The sequence below is a fragment of the Malus sylvestris genome, chromosome 11, assembly GCF_916048215.2.
Source record: "Malus sylvestris chromosome 11, drMalSylv7.2, whole genome shotgun sequence".
Classification (NCBI taxonomy): domain Eukaryota; kingdom Viridiplantae; phylum Streptophyta; class Magnoliopsida; order Rosales; family Rosaceae; genus Malus; species Malus sylvestris.
This window is the reverse complement of record NC_062270.1, coordinates 23,049,226-23,075,795: the sequence shown is the minus strand read 5'-3', so window position 1 is coordinate 23,075,795 and position 26,570 is coordinate 23,049,226. Positions and strand designations below refer to the sequence as shown.

The 26,570-nt window shown below is 41.4% G+C and overlaps 2 protein-coding genes across 2 annotated transcripts in view; both read left to right on the top strand.

Annotated features, from left to right (window-relative positions):
- Positions 1–7,071: 7,071 nt before the first annotated feature.
- Positions 7,072–8,472, top strand: LOC126591368 (uncharacterized). The gene is made up of 2 exons (XM_050257042.1): positions 7,072–8,149; positions 8,271–8,472. Exons 1-2 carry the CDS (start codon positions 7,493–7,495, stop codon positions 8,409–8,411), a joined length of 798 nt encoding a protein of 265 aa, XP_050112999.1. The 5' UTR covers positions 7,072–7,492; the 3' UTR covers positions 8,412–8,472.
- A 16,204-nt stretch (positions 8,473–24,676) lies between these two features.
- Positions 24,677–26,570, top strand: part of LOC126588694 (non-specific phospholipase C2-like) — a 5,574-nt gene continuing 3,680 nt past the window's right edge. The window contains exon 1 of the mRNA XM_050253803.1: positions 24,677–25,454. Within this exon, the coding sequence (XP_050109760.1) occupies positions 24,994–25,454 (461 nt within the window). The 5' untranslated portion in view covers positions 24,677–24,993. The remainder of the gene's footprint in view (positions 25,455–26,570) is intronic.

Here is a 26,570-nt window from a genome sequence, read left to right as displayed (position 1 = left end):
CATCGGTGGTTAGAAAAATTTTCTAAAAATATGGGGATGTTCCTGAGGTTGAGTAGATCATGGTGGTATATTCAAATACCCCATTTTAGCAATGTATGAGAAGATATTTCCTAGTTTTGTGTATGTGCTTTAAATAACGTTTATTCAGTTATTTCGCATATAGGTGAGACCTATCCTGAGGACGAGCGCCATTAATCGAGGCTCGGGGGCTACGACTCTTCGAAATATTAGTGAGTGGGTTTTTGGTTTTCCGTATATACCTATATACTTAAGTTTTTCCCAGAAAATGAAATTGAATGATTATACGTTTTGAAATGCCATGCAAAGTATTTGCCTATTTTATTATGCATTAGTAGTTGCATATATTTATGATTAGTGTTGCGGACGCACAGGTAAGTGCCAGGTAAGTTCATAAATTACCGGTTGAGGTTACTTCAGTTATGTGAGATATGATGTGATGGATTGAGAGCTTATAAACCTGCACCCTGGTGTTCGTGCTCCCACCCAGAGTTAGGGCACAGTCCTTCACGTGATGTTTACCTCCCGCACCATATGCTCACCTTGGATCCAAGTTAGCTGTACAAGCTTGTCGTACAGACCACTTTAGGTGGTTCCGACTCGTAGGTGACCTACGATTATTCGCATAGCCTTCACATGATCGTAGCACTAGATCATATTTACTTTACACCTAGTCTTGTCGTACATACCACTTTAGGTGGTTCTGACTCGTGTGCAAGATTTGATTTGATTTGATATGATTGAGATTGGTTATGAGCTATATATATATATATATATATTCAGTCTTGCAATTTGAGTTAGAGGGAGTTGGCTGATACAATATTTGACTTCGCTATATTTTGTTTGGATTACTGATAACATTGCATTGAGATACTTTGTCATGATATACTTATATGGATTTTCATCTTGAGTATAATTTCTGATACAGCTTATTATTACTATTATTTTTTGGGAAATTATACAGGTTTTACGGCGAGGGGTTAGAAATTTTGAGAAATAAATGATTTGAAAAGCTTTGTTTTTTCCCACTTACACTTTCTGTTTTGCACCCCTCCAGGTTTTAGGTAGAAGTGCTTGGTGGATCACGAGGATTTCAACGGTGGTTCTAACAAAATATTATTAATGTAGGATCACCCTTGGGTGTTGTGTAATTAGTACTTGTCTTGTTTGACTGCACATAGGCTAATTATGCTCTGGTTGAAAAGCTTTTGAGAAATGAAATGATTTGAAATGCTTTGTTTTTGCCCACTCACACTTTCTGTTTTGCGCCCCTCCAGGTTTTAGGTAGAAGTGCTTGGTGGATCACGAGGATTTCAACGGTGGTTCTGACAAAATATCATTAATGTAGGATCACCCTTGGGTGTTGTGTAATTAGTACTTGTCCTGCTTGACTGCACATAGGCTAATTATGCTTTGGTTGTGTATTTCACCTTTAACCTCGCACTTACACCTTATCTCATCTAGTACTCTAGTTGATTTGGTTTTTGTTTATTTGTAATTCCTTATATATCTATTGCTTTTGCACTGTGCACCTGGCTATGTCACCTTTACGTGACAGCCAGCATGCCCTGATTTAGTTCGGGGTGTGTCACAAGCTTTACAACTTTCGTGAAGATCATATAAATCATAGATCAAAATTTAACCGTCAATTGTTGTTTACATTTATGCTTCATTTTTCTCACCAAATTTTGTTTTGTTTTGTTTTTTTTTTTTTTTTTTTTTTCAGATTTTGTTTTTTGAAAACATGATCTATTGGAGGATATAGGAAGATGAACGGTTTAGATCGTTGATATTATGTTTAGAGTTTTACCGTTAGTGAAAATATTGCTTGGTGTTTATAAAGTTTTTACAAACTATATAACATCGAGTCATATTTCAATTAACTGTAAATATCGAGACGTGATATCAAAGATTCGAACCGTTCATCTTCCTACATCTCCAGAAGATCATGTTTTCAAAAAACAAAATTTAAAAAATGAAATTCAATATAAAGAATAAAGCATAAACGACAATCGACGGTTAAATACAAATTTAAGGTTTATGGATTATAGTTGTAGACATCGAAATTTCGGTAAATAAATGTTGACCGATAAATCAAAGTGTCAACGCTCATGTATTACATAAATTTTACACGTAGCGTGTGACTCGACGAAAATTGAAATGAGTTGGAAAAGTCATCAAATAGGACACGTGTCAACACCTGGCAGAAACGACTTATTTCATCTGGGATATTATATTCAAAATTAGGCCTTGGAAAATTCTATAAATACAAGCCTATTTCATCCATTTAGGGGGGGGGGGGAACCAATTCATATTAGACCTTGAAGCTCTGAAGCTCTGAAACTCCGAAGCTCTCAAGCATCCAGGTTCCCAAAGAATCAAGAAAGCCTTCTTCATTCTTCGTTCATCGTTCTTTCAAGATCAAGCCCCGACGGCCCTTGAAGAAAGCATCATCGTCCATCATCCGTTCATCCAAGATCAAGCCCCAACGGCCCTTTGGATCAACAACGTCGACAAATCCACACACATCCAACCGTTCTTCAAGATTAAGCCCAAAAGCCCTTGAAGATCTGTTCATCACTGTTCTTCAAGATCAAGCCCAAAACCCCTTGAAGATCCGTTCATCACTGTTCTTCAAGATCAAGCCCCAACGGCTCCTTGAAGATCCGCTCAAATCCACCTTCAAAGGTCAAGCCCACGGCCCTTTGAAGAAACTTCCAACTGTTCATCCAAGATCAAGCCTCGACGGCCCTTGGATCAACGAAACACCCACAAATACACACCTTACGGAGATCGAATCAGAGGATCAAATTTAAGAGAGATTGTAACCCAAAATCATCAAATACAAATATTTGTTTGTGCACGTCGTTCTTGTCTCTTTCGTTTCAGGAATTTTTCCGTGTTCACAAATTGGCACGCCCAGTGGGACAATCTCTGCCTCTCATCTCTTTCTCCGTTCAAGAAAATCAAAACACACTTCCAAAATTAATGGCATCAAGGAAGGCTCAAACTGCTCCCGCAACTGGTGTCAATTTGGGCATCACGACTCGAAGCATGGCAAGAGCTACTTCTGCCGCCTCTTTCACCTCTGCATCAACTCTGCCAAGGGAACAAAAGCACCCAAGGCACGAGCCTTTGATCACCTTAGCCTCACTAAGGGCACCAAGGGGGGAAAGCCCAAGGAAATACTCCGAATCCATGCTCTCCAATGCCGATTCAAGCGACAGTTCAGCCATGCAAGTCATGACCATTGGAGCAACTTCAATCGATGAGCAGCTGGCTCAAATGAATGAAGCAATCGCAAGGCTAACCCAAACTGTGGAAGAAAAAGACTTGCAAATTGCAGCACTAGTCAACTGACTGGAGGCGCAGGACGGCGATAAACCCGACCTAGAGGATGATCCACTAAAGGGAGGAGCTGGCGGAGACGAAGAACCCCCGGTGAAGAAAATCGATGGGAAGCCGGAGCCAGACCAAGCAGCGGCACTCATGGGATCTCTTTCTATCCAGCAGCTGCAGGAGATGATCACCAACACCATCAAGGCACAGTACGAAGGGAGCTCACATACCTCCTTGTTCTACTCGAAGCCCTATTCCAAGAAGATTGATGCCCTAAGGATGCCAAGGGGTTATCAACCACCAAAGTTCATGCAGTTTGATGGAAAAGGAAACCCAAAGCAGCACGTTGCACATTTCGTCGAAACTTGCAACAACGCAGGGACGGAGGGAGACTACCTCGCTAAGCAGTTTGTGCGCTCGCTGAAAGGAAATGCCTTTGAGTGGTACACGGACCTAGAGCCTGAGTCCATCAACAGCTGGGAGCAATTGGAGCGGGAATTCCTCAACCGCTTCTACAGCACCCGCCGCACTGTGAGCATGCTAGAGCTAACGAGCACAAAGCAGTGGAAGGACGAGCCAGTCATTGACTACATCAACAGATGGCGCACTCTAAGCCTCGACTGTAAAGACAGGCTCTCGGAAACCTCTTCAATCGAGATGTGCATCCAAGGCATGCGATGGGGTTTGCAATACATCCTTCAAGGCATTAAACCACGGACCTTCGAAGAGCTAGCCACCCGCGCCCATGACATGGAGTTGAGCATCGCCCATCATGGGAAGAAAGAACTGATCGCCGACTTTAAGAAAGACAAAGTTCTTGGGCCAAAGTTGGAGAAGATTGCGTGGAAATCCACCAAGGAAGCAATGATGGTCAACACAGCTCCCGTCAAAATCCCTACACGAGGCAAGGCGATTCAAGCCGAAGGCTTTCGTGATCAAGAGATGCGTAGACGCACTTTGAAGGAGCTTGAGGAGAAAACTTATCCATTCCCCGACTCTGATGTGGTTGCCATGTTAGAAGACCTGTTGGACAAGAAGGTGATCAGTTTGCCTGAGTGCAGACGGCCGGAAGAGATGAATCGTACCGACAACCCAAGATACTGTAAATTCCACCGCTTCATCAGTCATCCAACGGAAAAGTGCTTCGTACTGAAAGATCTCATCCTGAAGCTAGCACAACAAGGGGAAATCGAGCTTGACCTCGAAGACACGGCTGCGGCACACACTACTACTATCGTGTTTGAATCACTCGATCCTGTGCATCTCCGAAGCATGCATGACCATTCCCGTCAATGTTCAAGTCACATGGCACCTCCTACACAACCATCACCAGGGGCAAGCAACCAAGATGCATCTACTGGTGATAAGAAAGGGTGGACATCGGTGACCTACAAAAAAACGAGGAAGCCAAGACCACAAGCCATAAGGCCAAAAGATAAGCCTAAACCCGCCCTTCGAACTTCAGTCTTCGAAAGGCTGAATTATTCAAAACCTAGAATTGCAGCACTTGATCGCATCAGTGGTCGAGACCAAACTTCCGTCTTCAAAAGGCTTGAGACGCCAACACCTCAAAGATCAGTCTTTGAAAGGTTATCAAAACCCAAGAAACAAAGCGGCACAGCTAGATCTCCTCCGCAACGGTCGGCTTTGGACAGACTTGAAGAAACTAAGAAGCCTTCTAGAAACAGGAAGACAACACCAAAGGGAGAGAAGCTCGACAGTCTAACAGGAAAAGACGATGTTCAAAGCTTGATTCCTTCAAGGATGAAGCGCCAAGCAACTTTGGAAGTTGACACAAAAGGACCACTGAAGGTAAGGAGGCGCACCATCATCTACACCGGCCAATCTTCACGGCAACAAACCCAAGAGGACCGCACTGAAGAGAAGGCCCAAGAAGACAAAGAAGACGAAATCCTGGAAGAAGACGTCACTTCCGGCCCTGTCAACTCGAAATTTTCACCTCAATCGCTGGGGGCATGCTCCAAAAACATGCCAGTCAAGCCGAGTGAAGTTGAAAGATGGACTTATGTCACTCCGAAGAAATTGCACAAGAAGCATATGTCTTCTCCACAAGCTCACCAATGGGAAATGGGGCAAAACAGCTTCTGTTCACCTCTAGAACAATGTGAAAGTGTTGGAGATAATGAAACTTTGACACGAAGTTCATCCATCCCCATCACGATGTGTGACATCTTCCCAGAAGACTTCTTCAACTACTCAGTCAAGGCTCCTTGCTATGAAGATTGCGAGGAACGACTCTCTCAGATTGCTTGATGAACCAATGCTCCTTGTTCGCACGAGCCTAAACTGCACGAACCGAAGCTCCTTGTCCGCACGAGCCTAAACTGTAGGACACGAGGCTCCTCGCCTGCACGAGCCTAAACTGCATGGCACAACGCTCCTGATCCGCACGAGCATAAAAGGCGACATCAACGCTCCTGATCCGCACGAGCATAAAAGGCAACACCAAATGCTCCTTGTCTGCACGAGTTGAAACTGCAAACGACACCAAACGCTCCTTACCTGCACGAGCCGAAACTGCAACACGGCACCAAAAGCTCCTTGTCTGCACGAGCTGAAACTGCAAACGGCACAAAAAAAATACAAAAAAAAAAATGTATTTGAACTACGTTTTGACTTGATCTCTTTCTTTGGAAGGGTACGTAGGCAGCTTGAATATTCAATTTCAAGTTCAGTCACATCAAAATAAAAAAGAAAAATGTGTTTTATTAAATAGAATCAATTTTATTAAAAAAAAGAAAAAAGAAAAAAAAGGGGAAATACATATGTTATTTTACTTGTTTACAAAAAAAAAAATAATAATAATAAAATAATAATAAAAAAAAAAATCTTCAGATATGGATCTGCTTCACCTCCCAATAACCCATATATCCCTCTCCACCTATCTCTCTTTTACTCGAAGCCCGCCATTGTTCCGAAGCCAAAAAGAAAGGCAAATGCAAAGGCTAAGCCCAAAGAAGCAGGTTTTCGACCAAGCCCAAGCCCATCCTCGGGATTATAAAGCCGATTCCGATATCTCCAGATCTAGGAAGCTTCTTTGACGTCAATGAGTCCTCCCGCGCCGAAGCTGTCAAGCAGATCTGAGCTCACATAAAGAGAGTCGAAGAGAGAGAGAGAGATGAATTGCAATGGCGGTGTTTGAGAGGAAGAAGAAATGCGTCGGTGCGTTCATGACGGTGCTTCCCGTATGTTGCTTCGCAGCTGCTATGGTCTCCGAGATCTCTCGCAACAGCAATGGAGGGACAGAAGAGTTGCAGAGCTCGAGCAACTCGTCCATGGCGGCAAGACTAGCTGAAGATGATGAAGGATTCAATTGGTATGCAGCGGAAAACCCAGAAAAGATTGCTTCCATGGTTGACATGCATATCCGCAACAGCACGGAGAGGAGGAAGCACGGAGATCCCAAATGGAGCAAAAGCCCCGTTTCCACGTGGAGGTACACTCCCAAACAGCCTCTTCCCCCTTCGAATTGAAGAAGACCGCCGAGATAAGGTCCATGAGGCGCCACTACCGCGGGCTCCGCTTCGATGCGGGCAGGTTCAGGTGACCCCTTAGGGTTCGGATCAAGGGGGTTCGGACCCGATCAAATTAGCATCCGGATCGGAAAGTTGTACGGATTTGGCTTATGGGTTTTGAAAAAGAAGGGATTTTGAATAGGGATAAATCTGACAGCTACCCAAAAGATTGCTACACCCAAGACGGCCAGAGAGTGATGTCATCATCATCGACGACGAGCGTGCACGTCATGGCGCTGGACGGCCTGGTCAACGTCGACTCCTTCCTCTTCGTCATGTAGCCTTCACACAATCTGCTTTTCATCTTCAAGAATAGCCCAGCCAGTCCCGCCTTCCCAACATCTTAGAAGCCTCTCGCCATCGTTACTGCAGAGCCAAGCTCTTCACCATCGCTCCCTTCGTTTCTCAAATCACAAACAAACCTGAGATTCTGAAAAAAAAAAACAAACTGCTTTTCCCGGAAAATGCCGACGCCCGACGACATCGGAAAGCTCCCAATTGACATCACCTTTTCTCGTCTCGGAGAGTGGCTGGTTGATCGGAAAAGAATACCCGGAGATTGGAGGAAACGATTGGCGGCAGTAAGAGCTTGAATTTCAATGGAATTCGCTTCTCTTCCCAAAGATATCAATCCCTATTTCCATAGCTTGGAATCTGATGGAATTGGTTACTTAGAGGCCAAACAAATATATGATATTCTTGTGAAGTCAGCTCCAGAAAGTCGGAATATTTTCGGCCGGCTATCGGGTGCTGCTGGTGCTTGGGAATCAATTGTACGTTCATTTGAGAAGGATTATGTATGTCTCGGCGAGGCTGCTCAGATAATGGTGCAAAATGTGAACTATGAGATTCCGTATCAGAAAAAGCAGGTGCAAAAGATTCAGCAACAATTAGCAGAACTAGACCACAAGGAAGCTGATATTAAGAGAAGTGCAGCTCTATCGGCTACTAAGTATGTAGAGAATTCTGTGACTGCAATGCTCAATTTATCGATATATGATAAAAACAAAAGCCGAATTATGGACGAAGAAGGGTGGTTGGGGTCCATTGTTAATGTTCCTGAGGCCTCACCACCGACAAACACCATCCAAGCTTACCTACCGCTCTTCCGCCCTACGACACGTCGCTCAAGCGACTCGAGCACCTCGAAATCGTACCATAGCTGTCTCCCTGCGACTCCAAGCTGCTCCTCTCCTTCTATCCACCAGCACAGCGGCAGCAGTTGCACGAAAGTCCACAATCATCATCATATGCAGGTTGAAGCTGACTTCGAGTTTTGACCGGCTTTTTTAAGCCGATGCTTCTTTCAAACAACTTCACAGTCGGCCTCTTCACTTTTCTGTCAAAATTGTTCATCTCTGACCAACAAGACAGCAGCTTTCAGGTTATATACGCCATGGAAGCTGCATAGGTACATGCTCTTGGACCTCTTCAACTCCATCTTTGCCGAGACCGAACGTCTTCGCCAGCGCCGCCTGCCAAGATTCTCACTATGTCCTCCTCGAGGGAACGACTTGATTCTGCAGATGTTGATTCAAATGATGATGGTGACATTAAGGGACTCGTTGCTGTGGTAAATTGAGCTTTGCCTCGGAACCATAGAGATTTGGGGCCGCAATGTCTTAAGCCAGAGCAGTTTCATGGGAGGTGTCGAAAATCCCGAGCCAGAGCCTCCAGCGCAGCGTCTATCAAGCACACAAGCTCTATAGTCTGCTCCACCTTTTCTCCACCTCCGTCCTCTACTCCATCGCCGGCCCAACATTTCTACGCGCCGTCGACGATAACTACTCACCTATGGCGATCCAGATCCAGGCCATCCTCCACTGTCGCGTCACCAACGCCTGTCTCTCTCTCAGCCACAAACAGCAGCAAAGTCTTCTTCCTCCATACTCTCTCTCTCTCGCCTTCCTCCGCGATGGCAGGCAGTGCAATGGGCAATGGCTGTGCTCTGTGCCTATGGTCAGTAGCTATGCTCAGTGGCCGTGCTCAATAGCAGTGCAACGGTTGTGTAATGGCTGGGCTTGGCAGGCAGTGCAATGGCTGTGCTCAGTGGTTGTGCTCAGTGGCTGTGCTCGGTAAAGGTAGTGATGGAGCTTCTTCTTCTGCACCTCCGCCATGGCTGCTGCCTTTGAATGAGATTGACAAAACCGAAGTTTGTCAATACACACACAAAGACCTCCTCCGTCTCTTGCCTCGCAGCTGCCAGCACATTCAATAACCGCCGTCAAACGACTAGCCGGTCATGAAGCCTCGACTGCAACTCTCCATCCGTCTTCGTCCGCTCCCTGCAAATTCCTCTACCCATCACCCAAATTTATACAAAAAAAAAAAAAAAAAAAAAATAAATAAAGGATGGTGGAGCAAAGCAAAGTGGTGATGTCACCACGTGAAAAAAAAGGGGGATGCTTTTGGCAAAAGAAAATATAAAAAATCTTGGTGGATCAGCACCACCATGTGCAAAAAAAAAAAAAAAAAAAAAAAGAAAAAAAAAAGGATGGTGCATCTGGCACCATGTGCAAGAAAAGAAAAGAAAAAGAAAATAAAATAAAAATAAATAAAAAAATGGATGGGCATCCAGCCCCAAAAGATAGCGGAGATTATAATTATATATGTATATATGTCTTGGGTGCATCTGGCACCATATATAAAAAATAAAAAATAAAAAAATAAATAATAATAATAAAATATATATATATATATATATATAACTCAGTTAGTGGAGTAAAGTCCATCTTTTATTTATTTCTCTAAAAAATTACATAAATTCGCATTCCACATGCAAAAAAAAAAAAAAAAAAAAAATTAAAAATTACAAAAAAATGTGCAAACAAACAGGAATAAGCCTTCATTGCTCGTGGGCCGCCTCACCACTCGGCAGAGCTCCAGAAATGAGAGGCGCCGGAGGTTGACTGTTTGAAGCCACACCACTCGGCGGAACTCCAGGAAGAGGAGGCGCCAAAGGTTGATCATTTGGAGCTTCATTACGCGGTACAGCCCCAGAAGACGAAGGCAAATGTTGTTGGAACAAACCCACAAACCTCCGATGATCAAGTAAAATCTGACCATCAGATTCCTGCATCTGGTCAATTTTCCTCTTCATGTTTGTGGCATAGTTGTGTGCGAGCTTGTGCAACTGTTTATTCTCATGCTTGAGCCCTCTGATCTCCTGTTTAAGACTCATCACTTCAGCCGCCAACGATTCAACTTGACGGGTTCGAGCAAATAGGCGTTGGGCCATGTTGGACACAGAACCCGCACACTGCACACTAAGAGCCAGAGACTCCTTAACAGCCAACTCATCAGACCGCTTGGAAAGCAGTCTGCTATCTTTAGGAGTGACAAGGTTCCGGGCCACCACCGTAGCGGTCATATCATTCTTCATCACCGAATCCCCAACGGTAAGAGGACCAGTAGGGGATATGAATGATGGGCGCCATATGTTGTCTGGAGAAGGCGGGACTGCCTCTTCACCAAGATTCAAGTCAAAACGACGGTCGGAAGGTCCAGACATTTTCAAAGGTGTTGAAGAAAGAAGAGGTCAGACAGATCAAGACCTTAGAAGTGCAAGAAGGGAGTTTCTGCAAGCGAAAATTCAAGTGTTCTTGAAACGAACTACGTGCCTCTATAAAAATCAGCACTCAACGGGATTTCAGAGATCGAAGAGGCAAGCTCAGAGTTCGAAAATACCGATTCAAAAATCGAAGAGGCAAGCTCAGAAATCGGAGAAGCATCTTGCTTTTCCAGACGTGTTAGTCCCCGTCACACGCAAACTCAGCTTTGAGGAAATCACGGGCAATTTGTTAAAGCGCCAATCCCAGATATCGAAGAGGCGCCAGTCTTTTCAAGCCTTGTCAGCACCCGTCACACGCAAACTCAGCTTTGCGGAAATCACGGGCAATTTGTTAAAGCGCCAATCCCAGATATCGAAGAGGCGCCAGTCTTTTCAGCCTCGTCAACACCTATCACACGCACGCTCAGCTTGATGAAAATTACGGACAATTTGTCGAAAAATTCTGATAAAGAAGAAAGCACGTGAAGCCATACTGATCAATCACGCATTGGTTACCGACACGAGTAAACGAATAGTACCTCTACAGGTACTAACGAATTTCCTATAACTGTCCACCTTCACCTTCCATAGCAAGGCAGACACACAGAGCCTCTCTTCATCTCAAAAAAATGTTTTCCCAACGAAACCTCTCGAGTCATTCAGTGTTCCTTATTCCTTAGAGTACCTCTGCAAGCTAATGACTCCAAAGCAAAAGTATCTCATATCACCAGGGTAGAAAGCAAGAGTATCTCATATCATGCACTCTCCCTGTCCTTTCCTTTGTCCTTGTTCCTACCTACAAAGACAAGGATAAAGAAAACAATATGCCGGAACTTCCACTCAAACTCGGGTAAGGAACCGACTGCTTGGAACCCTTCCCTGATTGCCTACTTAGCACTGCTCTTGAGTACTCGCCTTCCACTGCTGCTGTACTTTCAAAGAAGCTGCCACATCTGCTTGGAGGACAGATAAGGCAAGTGAAAATGATACCTTGCAGCATGTGGAGACAAGGTGCAGAAGGAACAAGCAGAGAAGAATGCGGTCTGCACGATCAACTCAGCAGAAGGAGTCCGAACTGAGGAACTCGAGAAGCTGCCACATCTGCCTAAAGAAACAAGCAGAGAAGAATGCAGCATGCACAGTCAACTCAGCAGAAAGAGTCTGAGATGAAGAACTCGAGAAGATGCCGCATCTGCCTGAGGACGGTGAACTCGTTTTGACCCTCAAATTCTTGGGTCGACTTACTAGGCGTTGTGGGCTGCACGTGCCGATTCACCACCCTTGAATCAAATCCTTAAAGACCAAGTCACCAATTGGAAGAGGAGCCCATCAATCTTGAAGATCATACCGTTGACCAAACTGCTCAGGTGTGAATTAGAAAGATTGAACAAAGCAACAAGTCGTCACCTTCACCGCGTGCCTGCTTGCCATATGTTCGAGTCAACCTTCAAGAATCAAGCCTCAACGACCCTTAAAGAAGTCTCCAGCCAAATTCAAGATCAAGCCTCGACGGCCCTTGAGGAAATCACAAGTCCGATTCAAGATTAAGTGTCTACCACCCTTGAATCAAAACCTAGTTCAAGAATAAGCTGTGGAAAATCAACAATTGGAGGAATCCAGAAAATCCTCCAACCCAGTTCAAGATCAAAGCTGTGGAAAGTCAACAAGCGCAACAAAATATGTGCCGATTCACCTACTACCAAAGCCAAAGATCATCTACCACATGAAGCTCCTTGTGGTCTAAATTCAACCTTCAAGATCAAGCCTCGACGACCCTTGAAGAAATTTCAAACAAAAGTTCAAGAACAAGCCTCAACGGCCCTTGAAGAAATCTCAAGCCCAATTCAAGATCAAGCCTCAACGGCCCTTGGATCGACATCTACAGTAAGGGACTTCAAAACGCATCTCCTACACGTGACAAGCACATGTATACAACGCGCCTTGAAGTGGGGGCATTTGTAGACATCGAAATTTCGGTAAATAAATGTTGACCGATAAATCAAAGTGTCAACGCTCATGTATTACATAAATTTTACACGTAGCGTGTGACTCGACGAAAATTGAAATGAGTTGGAAAAGTCATCAAATAGGACACGTGTCAACACTTGGCAGAAACGACTTATTTCATCTGGGATATTATATTCAAAATTAGGCCTTGGAAAATTCTATAAATACAAGCCTATTTCATCCATTTAGGGGGGGGGAACCAATTCATATTAGACCTTGAAGCTCTGAAGCTCTGAAACTCCGAAGCTCTCAAGCATCCAGGTTCCCGAAGAATCAAGAAAGCCTTCTTCATTCTTCGTTCATCATTCTTTCAAGATCAAGCCCCGACGGCCCTTGAAGAAAGCATCATCGTTCATCATCCGTTCATCCAAGATCAAGCCCCAACGGCCCTTTGGATCAACAACGTCGACAAATCCACACACATCCAACCGTTCTTCAAGATTAAGCCCAAAAGCCCTTGAAGATTTGTTCATCACTGTTCTTCAAGATCAAGCCCAAAACCCCTTGAAGATCCGTTCATCACTGTTCTTCAAGATCAAGCCCCAACGGCTCCTTGAAGATCCGCTCAAATCCACCTTCAAAGGTCAAGCCCACGGCCCTTTGAAGAAACTTCCAACTGTTCATCAAAGATCAAGCCTCGACGGCCCTTGGATCAACGAAACACCCACAAATACACACCTTACGGAGATCGAATCAGAGGATCAAATTTAAGAGAGATTGTAACCCAAAATCATCAAATACAAATATTTGTTTGTGCACGTCGTTCTTGTCTCTTTCGTTTCAGGAATTTTTCCGTGTTCACAATAGTGTCGGATTTTGAAGTTGACCCCTTTATGAAAGTTGTAAAGCTTGTCATTATGAGTGATTGTGTGTGTATATATATATATATATATTTTTTTTTTTACATTTCTTACACTTCTACAATAATTATTATTAATTTTATTACTTTTATACACAAATAAAAAACACTATTCATGACGGTTTAGAGGGTTTTAAAAATCTAAACGATAATGTAAGTGTAACCATTGTCTACTCATGGAGGAATGATGAATCATGAGTGTTTATATATTCTTTCACATTTTTCATAATGGCAGGAATGTCTTATTGCCTATACTATTACTATACTAGTTGATTTTAATTTTGGACAACATGTTAAATAAAATTTATCCTATTAATGATAATAAGAAACTCTCATAATAAAAATAAATAAATGAATAAAACTTAATTTTGTTAACTTATATAGAATAATATACAAAAACAATATATTTAATATAGAATATACCAATATATACAATATGGCTATTGTATTTTATAATAATTTTTTTAGTAATTAAACTTTAAAATTATAATTTATTTTTCTTAACGGGTTACCCACGTGTATACCCATTAATGACCCGATTAATTATCCTATTGATCCGAAATCCGTTATTTTTGTATCGTGTAAGAAACTATCGCGTCTAGTCCACCCCAACCCACCCGTCTTTTTTCAGATACTTTATCGCCCACTTGGGTTCTGCCTCTCCCTACCTGCTTTACTGCATCCCATCTCTCTCTCTCTCTCTTCCGGACTTCAGACCTGCTTCCTCCTCTCTCTCTCTCTAGCATTTCAGCTTCCCTTCTGTTCTTGCTATTGTTGATGAATAAACCTCCAGACTTTGAAAACTGGTTTCTATTTCGAATCACTCCTCACCAACATTCAAGCCAATATCACTACTATCTGTTAACCAACTCCGATTATCCATTTTCAATCAGATAGCAAAATTGTTTCCAAAAATTTTAGCTATAATATCGCCTATTAAATCCAGTTTTTTTTTTATTTTTTTATTTTTTTATATTTTTTTATAGAATTACCAAATAAGCAATTCCATTAAAGTTTCCACATAAGAAAAGGATAACTAAAATTTTCAATGTTAATTAGATTGTAATGCTACAAGAAAAAAAAAATATAGTAGCTTTGAATGGAATTGAAGCATGAAGCAAAGAATTATATCACCTATTAAATCCAGTTTTGTTGTGGTCTATTTTATCTGACAGATGGACTAGGGCCGGCGGCAGAGAGAGAGAGGAGAGAGATGTGTGTTTGTAGAATTATAGGGGAATGTGTGTGTTGTTATCCCTCCTACATTGTGCCTTTATTTATAGTAGTAAAGGGAGAGAAGATATTCCTTCTCCTCCAAGTAATACAAGTTGTAATAGGAAAGGATAACTAGAATCAAATCTTATCTAGGATTTACACAATCATACTTAAACTAGGAATGTTTACAACACTCCCCCTTGAGTGGGTAAATACTCAAGGTAGATTCAGCATCATGCAGAAGTTGAGGAAGTCGACTCGTTGGCATTGATTCCAAGGAACAACGCTTATTCTCAATAAGGTAGGAACTTGCATAAGTAGTAAGTCTCATTAAAAAACCCTAAGGCTATGGCAAAAACCCAAGTAGGTACAAAATCCATAGTCTAAGGAAAAATGCGTGAGAAATGCAAAGTCAAAAGAAACGTCTACAGGACGTCATCAGGGATATGACCAGCCCAAGGTGGGTGCCTCGTTAAAACCTAGTTAGGTAGCAAAAACCCAGTGGGAAAAATGCTCCTAATCGTAGGGAAAAAGAGTACATTAAGATCAAGCAAGTATCCAGAAGATACTCCCCCTGAGTTTGACATAATTCTAAAGAGAAATAGCAAAGTTACAACTCAGAAAGTTTACGCATACCAATTCCATGAACAAGCTTCTGAAACGTCGCCTTCGGTAGTGATTTGGTGAAGAGGTCGGACAGATTGTCTTGTGATCGGATTTGCGTGACTTCAATCTTCTGATGCTCTTGTTATTGATGTGTAAAGAAGAACTTCGGCGCAATATGCTTGGTGTTGTCTCCTTTGATGTAACCCTTCTTGAGCTGTTCGATGCAAGCTGCGTTGTCTTCAAAAATCGTCGTCGGGGCATTAACGGCGGGATGAAGATCATAGGAGCTTCGAATATGGCCCACTACTGCTCTCAACCAAAAGCATTCCCGAGTTGCTTCATGTAAGGCGAGAATTTCAGCATGGTTAGACGAAGTGGCAACTAAGGTCTGTTTAGTTGACCTCCAAGATATTGCGGTGCCTCCAACGGTAAAGACATAACCCGTTTGAGAACGCGCCTTGTGCGGATCAGATAAGTATCCAGCGTCGGCATAACCAACAAGGCGAGAATCAACCCGATGAGCATAGGGTGCGGCATCACTCGAGGATTCGTAGGGATAGAATAAGCCCAAATCCGTAGTACCCTTAAGGTAACGGAAGATGTCTTTCATGCCAGTCCAATGTCTGCGTGTTGGTGCATTGCTGTATCTTGCCAAAAGATTAACAGCGAAGGAGATGTCGGGTCTAGTGCATTGAGCTAAGTACAATAAAGCGCCTATCGCACTTAGATAAGGAACTTCAGGCTCCAAAATCTCTTCATCATCCTCCTTCGGACGGAAGGGATCTCGCTTTGCATCTAGCATACGAACGACCATAGGAGTACTCGAAGACTTCGCTTTATCCTCATTAAAACGACGCAACACCTTCTGGGTGTAGTTCGATTGATGTACTAGGATTCCATCCGAACAATGCTCTATCTCGAGACCGAGACAGTATCGAGTCTTACCTAGATCTTTCATCTCAAATTCCGACTTCAGGTGCGAAGCAGTTCTCGCGAGCTCTTCAGGAGTTCCGATGAGATTCATGTCATCGACATATACTGCAACAATCGCAAATCCGGAATGTGACTTCTTAATGAACACACAAGGGCATAGTTCGTTATTCACATATCCCTGACTAGTCAAATACTCACTTAAACGGTTATACCACATTCTTCCAGATTGTTTCAAACCGTATAGTGAACGCCTCAGCCGAATTGAGAGCGTGTTCCGGGGTTTGGAAATATTTGAACCAGTCAATGTAAGTCCTTCGGGAACTTTCATATAAATTTCCGTATCAAGATCCCCATAGAGATACGCGGTTACTACGTCCATCAGCTGCATATCCAGTTTTTCGGAAACTACCAAACTGATAAGGTATCGAAAAGTAATCACATCCATAACGGGTGAGTAAGTTTCGTCATAGTCAATCCCGGGGCGTTGTGAGAAACCTTGTGCTACAAGACGAGCTTTGTAACGCACAATTTCGTTCTTCTCATTACGCTTCCGAACGAAAACTCACTTGTAGCCAACGGGCTTCACATGTGGAGGAGTAGGAACTACAGGTCCAAACACCTTACGTTTCGCAAGTGAATCAAGTTCGACTTGGATTGCTTGTTTCCAGTTTGACCAATCAGCTCTACGTCGACATTCATCAACGGAACGCGGTTCAATGTCATCGCTCAACATGATCTCAGTAGCTACTGCAAATGCTAATGCATCGTCGACAATCATCTCATTTCTACGCCACACATCATCTAAGCTAGCATAATAGACCGAAATCTCACGATTCTCGGGAGGAGGATTCGTCTCTTCAAGGACGCTTCCATAATCTAGAATTTCCTCATGAGTTGGGTAAAATGAGTAAGCGATAGTCGGATTCACGGTAGGCTCTTCAGGACCTTGTGCCGTGGTTTTCCTCTTCCGGGGGTGTGAATCCTTTGAACCAAGGGGTCTGCCACGCTTTTGTGTAGGGGCAGATGATTGGCTAGCCGCTAATGTACGTGGATCACCAGAATTGGCGTCCCGGGCTTCCAGGAGGGTAGTCCGTCTTACATTTGGTACATCCATCTTTGCAGGCGTATTCGCAGCTGGAATATGTGATCTTGTCACGCGCGCTAGATCGGTGAAAGCATCTGGCATGCTCTGAGCTATGCTCTGGAGATCTAATATGCGCTGCACTTCAGCTTCAGACTGAGCGGTGCGGGGATCTAAATGAGACAAAGTGGGAGTCGTCCACGATAATTCGCGTCGTTCATTAGGAACGTTGACGTTCTTATCTCCCCCTAACGACGGGAAAACTGTCTCATAGAAGTGACAATCCGTGAAACGAGCGGTAAACAGATCGCCTGTCAAAGGTTCTAAGTAACGAATAATCGAAGGAGAATCATATCCGACATAGATTCCCATCCTTCGCTGAGGCCCCATTTTTGTACGTAAGGGCGGCGAGATCGGCACATAGACCGCACAACCAAAAACGCGCAGATGCGATATGTCGGGTTCGCATCCGGTGACCAACTGAAGGGCACTAAATGGTTGTGTCGCAACAGGCCTCAGGCGGACCAACTTTGCTGCGTGCAATATTGCATGGCCCCAAGCAGCGATCGGGAGCTTGGTACGTATGACCAACGATCGAGCAATCATTTGTAAACGCTTAATGAAAGCCTCTGCCAGGCCGTTCTGGGTGTGAACATGGGGTACAGGATGTTCAACTTCAACCCCAACCGACATGCAATAGTCATCAAAAGTTTTAGATGTGAATTCTCCAGCATTATCCAATCGAATAGATTTGATCGGATAATCAGGGTGGTGAGCCCTGAGCTTGATAACCTGAGCCAACAGTTTGGAGAATGCAGCGTTCCTTGTGGACAACAAGCACACGTGTGACCAACGTGTAGAAGCGTCAACCAAAACCATAAAATATCTAAATGGTCCGCAGGGAGGTTGAATCGGTCCACAAATGTCCCCCTGAATCCGTTGTAGAAAAATGGGAGGATTCGAACGAATCTTGTCATAAGAAGGCTTAGTAATAAGCTTTCCCATAGAACATGTTTGACATGCAATTTCATGGATCGAACCTAAGCTTCGGGTTAGTGGATGCCCGTGTGAAGTTTTGAGGATACGGCGCATCGCTATTCGTCCAGGATGTCCCAAACGATCATGCCAAAGTGTAATTTCGTGCGCGGTCCCTGTGGTAGGGCCGGCCACATAGTGGCATTCTATGGGGCGTATGGTCGTAGTATACAGACCACTCGGGTTACGCTCCATCTTCTCTAGAATACGCTTCTGGCCATATTCGTAGGAAGTTACGCACAGAAATTCAACTCCGTTTTCTACGTGGGTTTCAGCGTGGTAATTGTTATCTCTAATGTCCTTGAAACTTAGTCACGTTCTTCCGGAACGTGGAGAATAGAGTGCCTCAGCAATGGTCAAGATTGTACCATTGGACAACATTATACGTGCCTTACCGTATCCTTCGATCAGGTTGGATGGGCCTGAGAGGGTTGTCAGAGGTGCATTCTTAGGTACGAAGTTAGTGAAATAGATGCGTTCACGCAAAACAGTATGCGTGGTTGCACTATCTGCCAGACAACTAACTTTCCCACTAGTCATACCTAGAATGAAAAATTAATTTGAATCGGTCACATGCATAAAAGTTTATAAAAACAAGTATCAATTCAAAATAATTTCATTTATTCAAGGAAAAAACTTAATATCCAAAATAAATCGCCAACTAATAATCCAAAACATAAAGGAAAATTGTTCAAAATCAACCAAAAAACAAGGTGGGGTTCGGCCACAATTGTCTTATTTTAACTGAAAAATAAGTCTATGTCTAAGATTCTAATCTTCCATAGGAGTGGTATCCTCCTGAAAATCAGAAACCTCCATCTTTGTAGTCTCCGGTTCATCCACTTGCAGGAAGTTTGATTCAAACTTCGTACGACGAGAATGATATGCATCCACAACCTTCTTGGGAGCACGGCAAATACGGGACCAATGGTCCTTGGAACCACAACGATAGCACATATCGTCATTCATTGTGGCAGGTGCTTTGCCCTTATTCTTGAAGTTCGGGGCCTTGGGAGCGAGGTTTGGGCGCTTCTGGGCTTTGTTTCCTCCTTTGGATGGGCCTTGGCTCTGTTGACCTTGGTGGGATGGCTTCTGGCCGCCCTTACCACGCCTTTTTTGGCGTTTTGGGTGCTGATTAGTGCTATAATGTGCTTCAGGCACAGCAGTAGCCCCAATAGGTCGAGCTTGATGATTCTTCATCAACAGCTGGTTCTGCTTTTCAGCAAGAAGTAAAACAGAGATCAAATCCGAGAACTTAGTGAACTTCTGAGCTCTATATTGTTGCTGCAGGACAATATTAGAAGCAGAGAAGGTCGAGTAGGTCTTCTCCAGGAGATCCTCTTCAGTCAAAGTTTCATTGCAAAACTTGAGAAGTGATCGGATTCGACAAACTTCAGAATTATATTCATTCACAAACTTAAAGTCTTGGAAGCGCAAGTGCTGCCAGTCATGTCTTGCTTCAGGCAAGAATATGTCCTTTTGGTGATCGAAACGATCAGCCAAAGCGACCCATAATGCACGTGGATCCTCCTCAGCAAGGTACTCAGTTTGTAGAGCGTCATGGATATGTCTTCGGATGAAGATCATAGCAGTGGCTTTTTCAGCCTCGCCAACAGGTTTATCTGTTGCTTCTTCAATAGCAGGACGCAAGTTCTTTGCAGTGAGGTGGAGCTTCACATCTTGAACCCACTTGAGGTAGTTCCTTCCAGAAACCTCCAAAGCGGTGAAGTCGAGTTTGTTCAAGTTCGACATGTTCCTATCACAAAATAGATGGACAAGATGTGGTTAGTGTAATGGAGAAAAATCAATCCATTCACATAGGAGTAGAACATACAGGTTCTAATAGACATGTATTGGTTTAATTTTGCATGAAAAACTTCGGGTTTTCATGGGTGATATATTTAAGTGAAAACTTCGGGTTTTCAAACAAGGCATGTTTAGAAGAAACTTCGGGTTTCAAAGTAATTATGAACTTCAGGTTCATATATTCCTGCAGGCAAACACAAATATATATGCAAACAAATATGCAAAGAATATATGCAGAAATATTGTATAATGATAAGTGAATTAATTTATTTTTGGTCTTCGGGGCCAAATTAAAGTGTGGGTAAAAATATAAAAACCCATATTATTTAAAAATAAATTAAATAATAAAATCTCGGGGCCTAAAAATATAGGCCAAGAACCCTCGGGTGGGATTACAGGCCCACGGGGTGAGAAGAGGGGAATGGGCTGCTGTGTGCAGCCCTAAATTTTTTTTTTTTTTTTTTTTTTTTTTTTTTAATTAGATGCATATATAATTCAATGAATCACATATTTACTTTGATGCATATGCAAATAATAGTTTCAATGCATGTACATATGTAAGATTCAATTCATGGCAAATATCAAATTCACATAATTATAACAATTTTGATTATGAAGCATACACAATTTATGTAGAATCTAAAATACGTTAAACGTAAAGTTGGGTCATGCATCATGGTGAATGTTCATGCTATCAGGGCTTGCAAAATATCGAGTTAAAAGCCGTTGTTTGGAAAGAACCTGATTTCGTGATGATATGGATGAACTGGTTTGATGCAGAAAAAATCTCCAACGTCAGATTCCTAAGCGCAGCGGTAGGAGCGTGCTGATAACGTGTTGTGGTCTATTTTATCTGACAGATGGACTAGGGCCGGCGGCAGAGAGAGAGAGGAGAGAGATGTGTGTTTGTAGAATTGTAGGGGAATGTGTGTGTTGTTATCCCTCCTACATTGTGCCTTTATTTATAGTAGTAAAGGGAGAGAAGATATTCCTTCTCCTCCAAGTAATACAAGTTGTAATAGGAAAGGATAACTAGAATCAAATCTTATCTAGGATTTACACAATCATACTTAAACTAGGAATGTTTACAACAAGTTTTTATTTTTTATTTTTTATTTTTTTTATAGAATTACCAAATAAGCAATTCAATTAAAGTTTCCACATAAGAAAAGGATAACTAAAATTTTCAATGTTAATTAGATTGTAGTGCTACAAGAAAAAAAAATATAGTAGCTTTGAATGGAAAAAATTCATAGCCTCGGATGAATGAGCCTTTTTTTTTTTTCTTTCTTTCCCTTTTGGTTATGAAGGATGGATGGAGAGTTGACGAAAATGTTAGTTTTAGGCTCGAATGTTCTAAAAATTGCTAAGCACTAATTGGCCGACAGGCAGAGGCCTAGCGCCTAGGTGGATTTATGTAAATTTATTACATATCTTGTAAATAAGTGCCTGTTTACACCTAAAAAAACATATACTTGTATGGATAATAAAAGAATGATAAAATGAAAAAATAGAAGTAGAAGAATACACAAGTTATATACATCCAAAAAGTTCAATATTTAAAAAACAATAAGCATATAATCATAATGAGGAGGATTTGGATGATAGACTAAATTCTTCTTGTTCATGAATGATGATCCTTGCATTGGATTGGATATAGACTAAATTATTTAACCTTGTTGTATCTAGTTTATTTCTTTTCTTTGTATGTATCCCCTCAAAACTGTTCCAATTCATTTCACTATTGGATGAACTTGTAGTAAATCTATCATTTGCAAATTAGGTACACCATTTCCATAAGTATGCCACCATGAAACCAAAAAAGAAAAAGGCACACAATTAATAAAAAGTATAAAAAAAACCGCCTAGGTGCCGCCCAACTCTCCGCCTAGGAGCCGCCTAGGACCGCCTAACCCGCCTAGGCTCCCCCTAGGACCGCCTAGCTCCAGACCAATATTTCGAAACGATTTGCCCAAAATCAGGGCGGGCCTTCACCGCCTAGGCTGATTTTTAGAACACTGCTTATCATCATGGGGACTATTATTCTAATTTAACCAAAACTTATTTGGTAATGGGTTAAGATTGAGGACATATACTTTTTTTACACACATTTTGGTGCTCAATTTGTATGGTTTATCCCATAACTTCTTTTAACGATCCGAACCATATATTGTTTCAATTCATCACTCATAGATCATCATTGGAAAAAAAATAATACAAATCTAAAATCATTAAAACATTCGTTTGGAGTGAAGAAAATAAACAAATACGCTTATGCAAAAAAAAAAAAAAACTAAAATGACTATCATTTTAATCTAATGGTCATATAGTTTTGGATTTGGGTGATATTTGGTGACATGAACTTTGAGGGAAAATCTAAAAGATGAACGTTTGGATCATTAAAGTATATTATGGAGCGTGTCTATAAAACGAGTGAAAAAAATTAGTGTTTTCTGATCCATTGTAATACTTATTTCATATTTGAAGAAACAATGAAAACAAAAGAGAGAAAAACCAACTAATAACATTACCATTTTTGAATGATTGAACCACGCGCCCTCTCCCTTTCTCCCAAAAAACCCTACCTCTAAGAGCCCCTTGGCCGTAGGCCCCTTGGTCTAGCTTAGAGTCGGCAGCAGCCTAGTACGATAGTACCCACCCCCTTCTAGCCCTCCTCCCCCTTACCTTTTTTTTCCCATCCTCTGATTCCTCCCTTCCCTTATCCTTCCCTATTTTTGGTTTCCACCCCTCCCTCCGACTCCCCCTCTATTTTTCCTTCCTTCCCCCATCCTTCCTTGGGGGTTTGCTTCCCCCTTTTCCTACATCAAACCACTATTGATGGTGGTCTTGGCTTATCTTTTAATGCCCTTAGCTTTCGGCTGCCATCACTTTGAGCGTTTTGCATCTCAATTTCCTCTAAGTTTGTCTCAGATCGTTTTCTTATGCCTTCTTCCTCTCCAAAAATTGCTCCTCAACCTGAATCCTCCACCATCTACCCATGCTACTCATTTTATCGAGTGCCTCCTCCAAGAATCACCTCCGCTGGTGCACTTCGGTGGTTGGGAGCATTTATAATGGTAAGTGCACTATTTGGTAGGATTATGGCACGAGTAGCTTGCCTATCACCATTTTCCGTTCATCATGTTGGTTCTTTGGTCTTTCTCCCAAGTGGTGGCGACGACTTTGTGGTGTTGGTGCAGCTGTTTGGGTGGAGGTGGCTACTTTACATTTTCAAATCTAGGTTTTTTTTGTTGGAATGTTGCTATGGGCTGCTTAGCTAAGGCCTTTTCATTGTAATTTTCTTTTGTGGAGTTGGATTTTTGCTTGGCTATCTTTGACTCTCTCTTGTATTGTCCTTACCTTGTCATAACTTTCTCTTTCAATGAGTTTTAATTTGTTGAACAAAAAAAAAAAAAAAAAAAAACAACCCGACCGGGAGAACGATGTCAGCATTTTTCGTTGTGTAATTTTTTTTTTTTTTGAAAAATGTTATTATAACACTAAAGAGAGGTTGGTGTGCTTAACCTCACAATAGACTATCAATAATGTGGTTCAAATTCGCCTTTGGTGGAAATCGAACCTAAGACCTCTCACTTACAAGTGAATAGGAAATACCACTTTTCATTGTTTGTGAAGATGGAACTTGAACATCTCCAAATAGATGATGACTATGTATAGAGCTTACGTGTTCTTTTTTTAGTACAACGATATATTTTACACTAATGGGAGGGGGAGTTCAGCTAAACTACACAATGGGCAACCTAATTTGGTTTTGAATTCGCCATTTACGAAATTTGAACCTACGACCTCTTACCTACAAGTGAAAATGAATATCACCATACTGTAGTACTAAGTGGCTAGAGCTTACGTGTTCTAGAAAGATAATATTCCATTTCCACATTTGTGTTAAATGGTTTTGTTTCACCAAACTAAAATATCAAACACATAATTAAATTAACCATATCGTTATCAAACTTCATTCACAAGGTAAAATGACAAACTAAGAATTTGCAAAATTAGGGGAATGTTAGTAATTGTTCCGCTGTAATTTTTCATTAGCTTCAATTTTGATATATATATATATATATATATATATATATATATATATATTTATGGTTTTAAGGTCCTACCACAATTTATTTTTACGTTGTTTTTCTTTCCAGACATAGGAAAAAAAACCCTTTGCAAAAATGAGAAGAATACAATGAACCGGACAATACAATGTATCAATTGAAATTCATTCACAAAATTATGTGAAATTCAGTTTCTCTTATGCACCTAGGAATATTTTAGCCAACGGATTTGGCCATAAATATTAATTAAATTTTCTAAACTGGAAATCTTTCATTTACCTTTACATCATTTTAATTTATTAGGGGTTGTTTGGTAAAAATAATTAGAAGAAGATTAGACATGAAATTTTTTTGTTCTCTTTTAAACCTCTCAATTCCTTATAATTCTTCCATTTTGAGAGGATTCTCCTTGACTAATCATTCTCCTATCCTACCTCCAATTTGATTAAAATACATTAAAATAGTGCCGCACTTATTTCAATTCAATTATGTACACGAGCTATATCTTAAATTAAAAAAAAAAAGGAAAAGAGATAAAATCTGAGAGGGTAAATTTCTGAAAAAGCCCCACCCTGCGAGGCCGTGACATGTTGTCCTCGTGCCCCGACCCAAAATAAGAAAACCGAGAAGCTTGGTGTCGAAATCCTCTATTTCTAATTTAACGTCTAATCTAATAATTCTATCGTTTGAAAAAATAAAAAAAATAAAAAAAATCATATCTCCAAATCTAGGCAATTACTTAATGCACTGCCATCACCACTCGCCCTATAAAAACCAGGTACTCACGGGCTCGCCATCTCCAACTCTCTCTCTCTCTCTCTCTCGCCATGCAACAGTGATTAATTTAGTCACATTACTCACCAGTACAACACACAAATTTAAGTCCTTCAATCCAATCCAATCCAATCCGGTCCAGTCCAATCCGTAACTCTAAAATGGCAGTCGCCGCCGCCATTTCCGTCCTCCAACTGCTCGTAGGACTCTATAGTCCAGTCCATGCCAATCCCATAAAAAACATAGTTGTTCTAGTGATGGAGAACAGGTCGTTCGACCACATGCTAGGGTGGATGAAGAAAATCAACCCAGAAATCAACGGAGTGGACGGCTCCGAGTCCAACCCTCTCTCCACCACCGACCCCAACTCCAAGCGCTTCTTCTTCAAGAACGAGTCTCTCTATGTGGACTCTGATCCTGGTCACTCCTTCCAAGCCATCCGAGAGCAGATATTCGGGTCGGATAACACGGCGGCCGACCCGCCTCCCATGAATGGGTTTGCTCAGCAGGCTTACTCCATGGACAACACCACCGCCATGTCTCAGGACGTTATGAATGGATTCGATCCTGATATGGTTGCTGTCTACAAAGCTCTTGTTTCTGAATTTGCCGTCTTTGACAGGTAGGTAACTACGTACCAATTTTTTTTTAATGATTTCAGCACATTGTCTTTTCTTTGCATGCGCATGTTTATTTTTTATATTTAAATTGAATAAATAAAAAATCAAAAGCAAAAGTAAACAGGGATTTGATGAATTCTCTGCTGGATCAGGATCCTCTCCTGACATTAAAAAATTGAACCTGTTGAGCAGACGATCGTGATCGTTGAAATTTGATCAAACGGTTATAAATAGGAGGTCCTCTAAAAATTATAATAATTATAGCTGTTGAATCAAATTTCAACGATCATGGTTTTTTAAGTTCAGGAGAGGATCTTGATTCATTCTCTGCTAAATAATTCATACATTACTCTCATTATTAATGGTAAAAAATATTAAAAGAGAAAGCCGTTGAGAGAATTGAATGCGAGCGAGAGAAAATGAATGCTTTGACCATTCACAGAAGATGTCAAAAATTTTATGAGAACTGTTTTTGACAAAAAAAGAAGAAGGAGTTTTTGATTCTAAAGGAGAAAAGATTTTTCAGTGTAACCGGAACATGGGATGATATATTACGTGTTACTATGTAAAATAGTGTGATATGTGTGTTAAAAAATTAATAACTTAAACAATACAATTTTTCACCACTTATATAAAAACACGTGATGTTCCATTTGTGTTCCGCTCACAATGAAAAGGAGATGTCAAAATCCTACATGGATTGACATTCTTCACTTTGCTGTTAAATTTGAAAGCAAAGTCAAAATTTTTATTTTATTTTATTTTGATGCTGGATTCACATTTGTTTTTTCATTATCAATTATTTGATTATTAAAATCTGGATTATATAAATAATAATAAAACATTTTACTTTGACATAGCAGTTGGGAATAAGAAACTTTACAAAATGTTATTTTAACACATAAGCTATTAAAATGAAATTTGACATTTTAATTTGAAGTAATGCTAGATAAATTAACTTTCACACAGAAATGCTTCCCTTTATCTTTACTTTTTCATATTTCTGAACAGTAAATCTTTACCTTTTCATATTTTGTGAACAATAAAATTCAGAAAATTTGAAGTATTATATTTTGTTTTCAGAATGTAAATTTCTTTGGTGTTGATGACATTTTGGG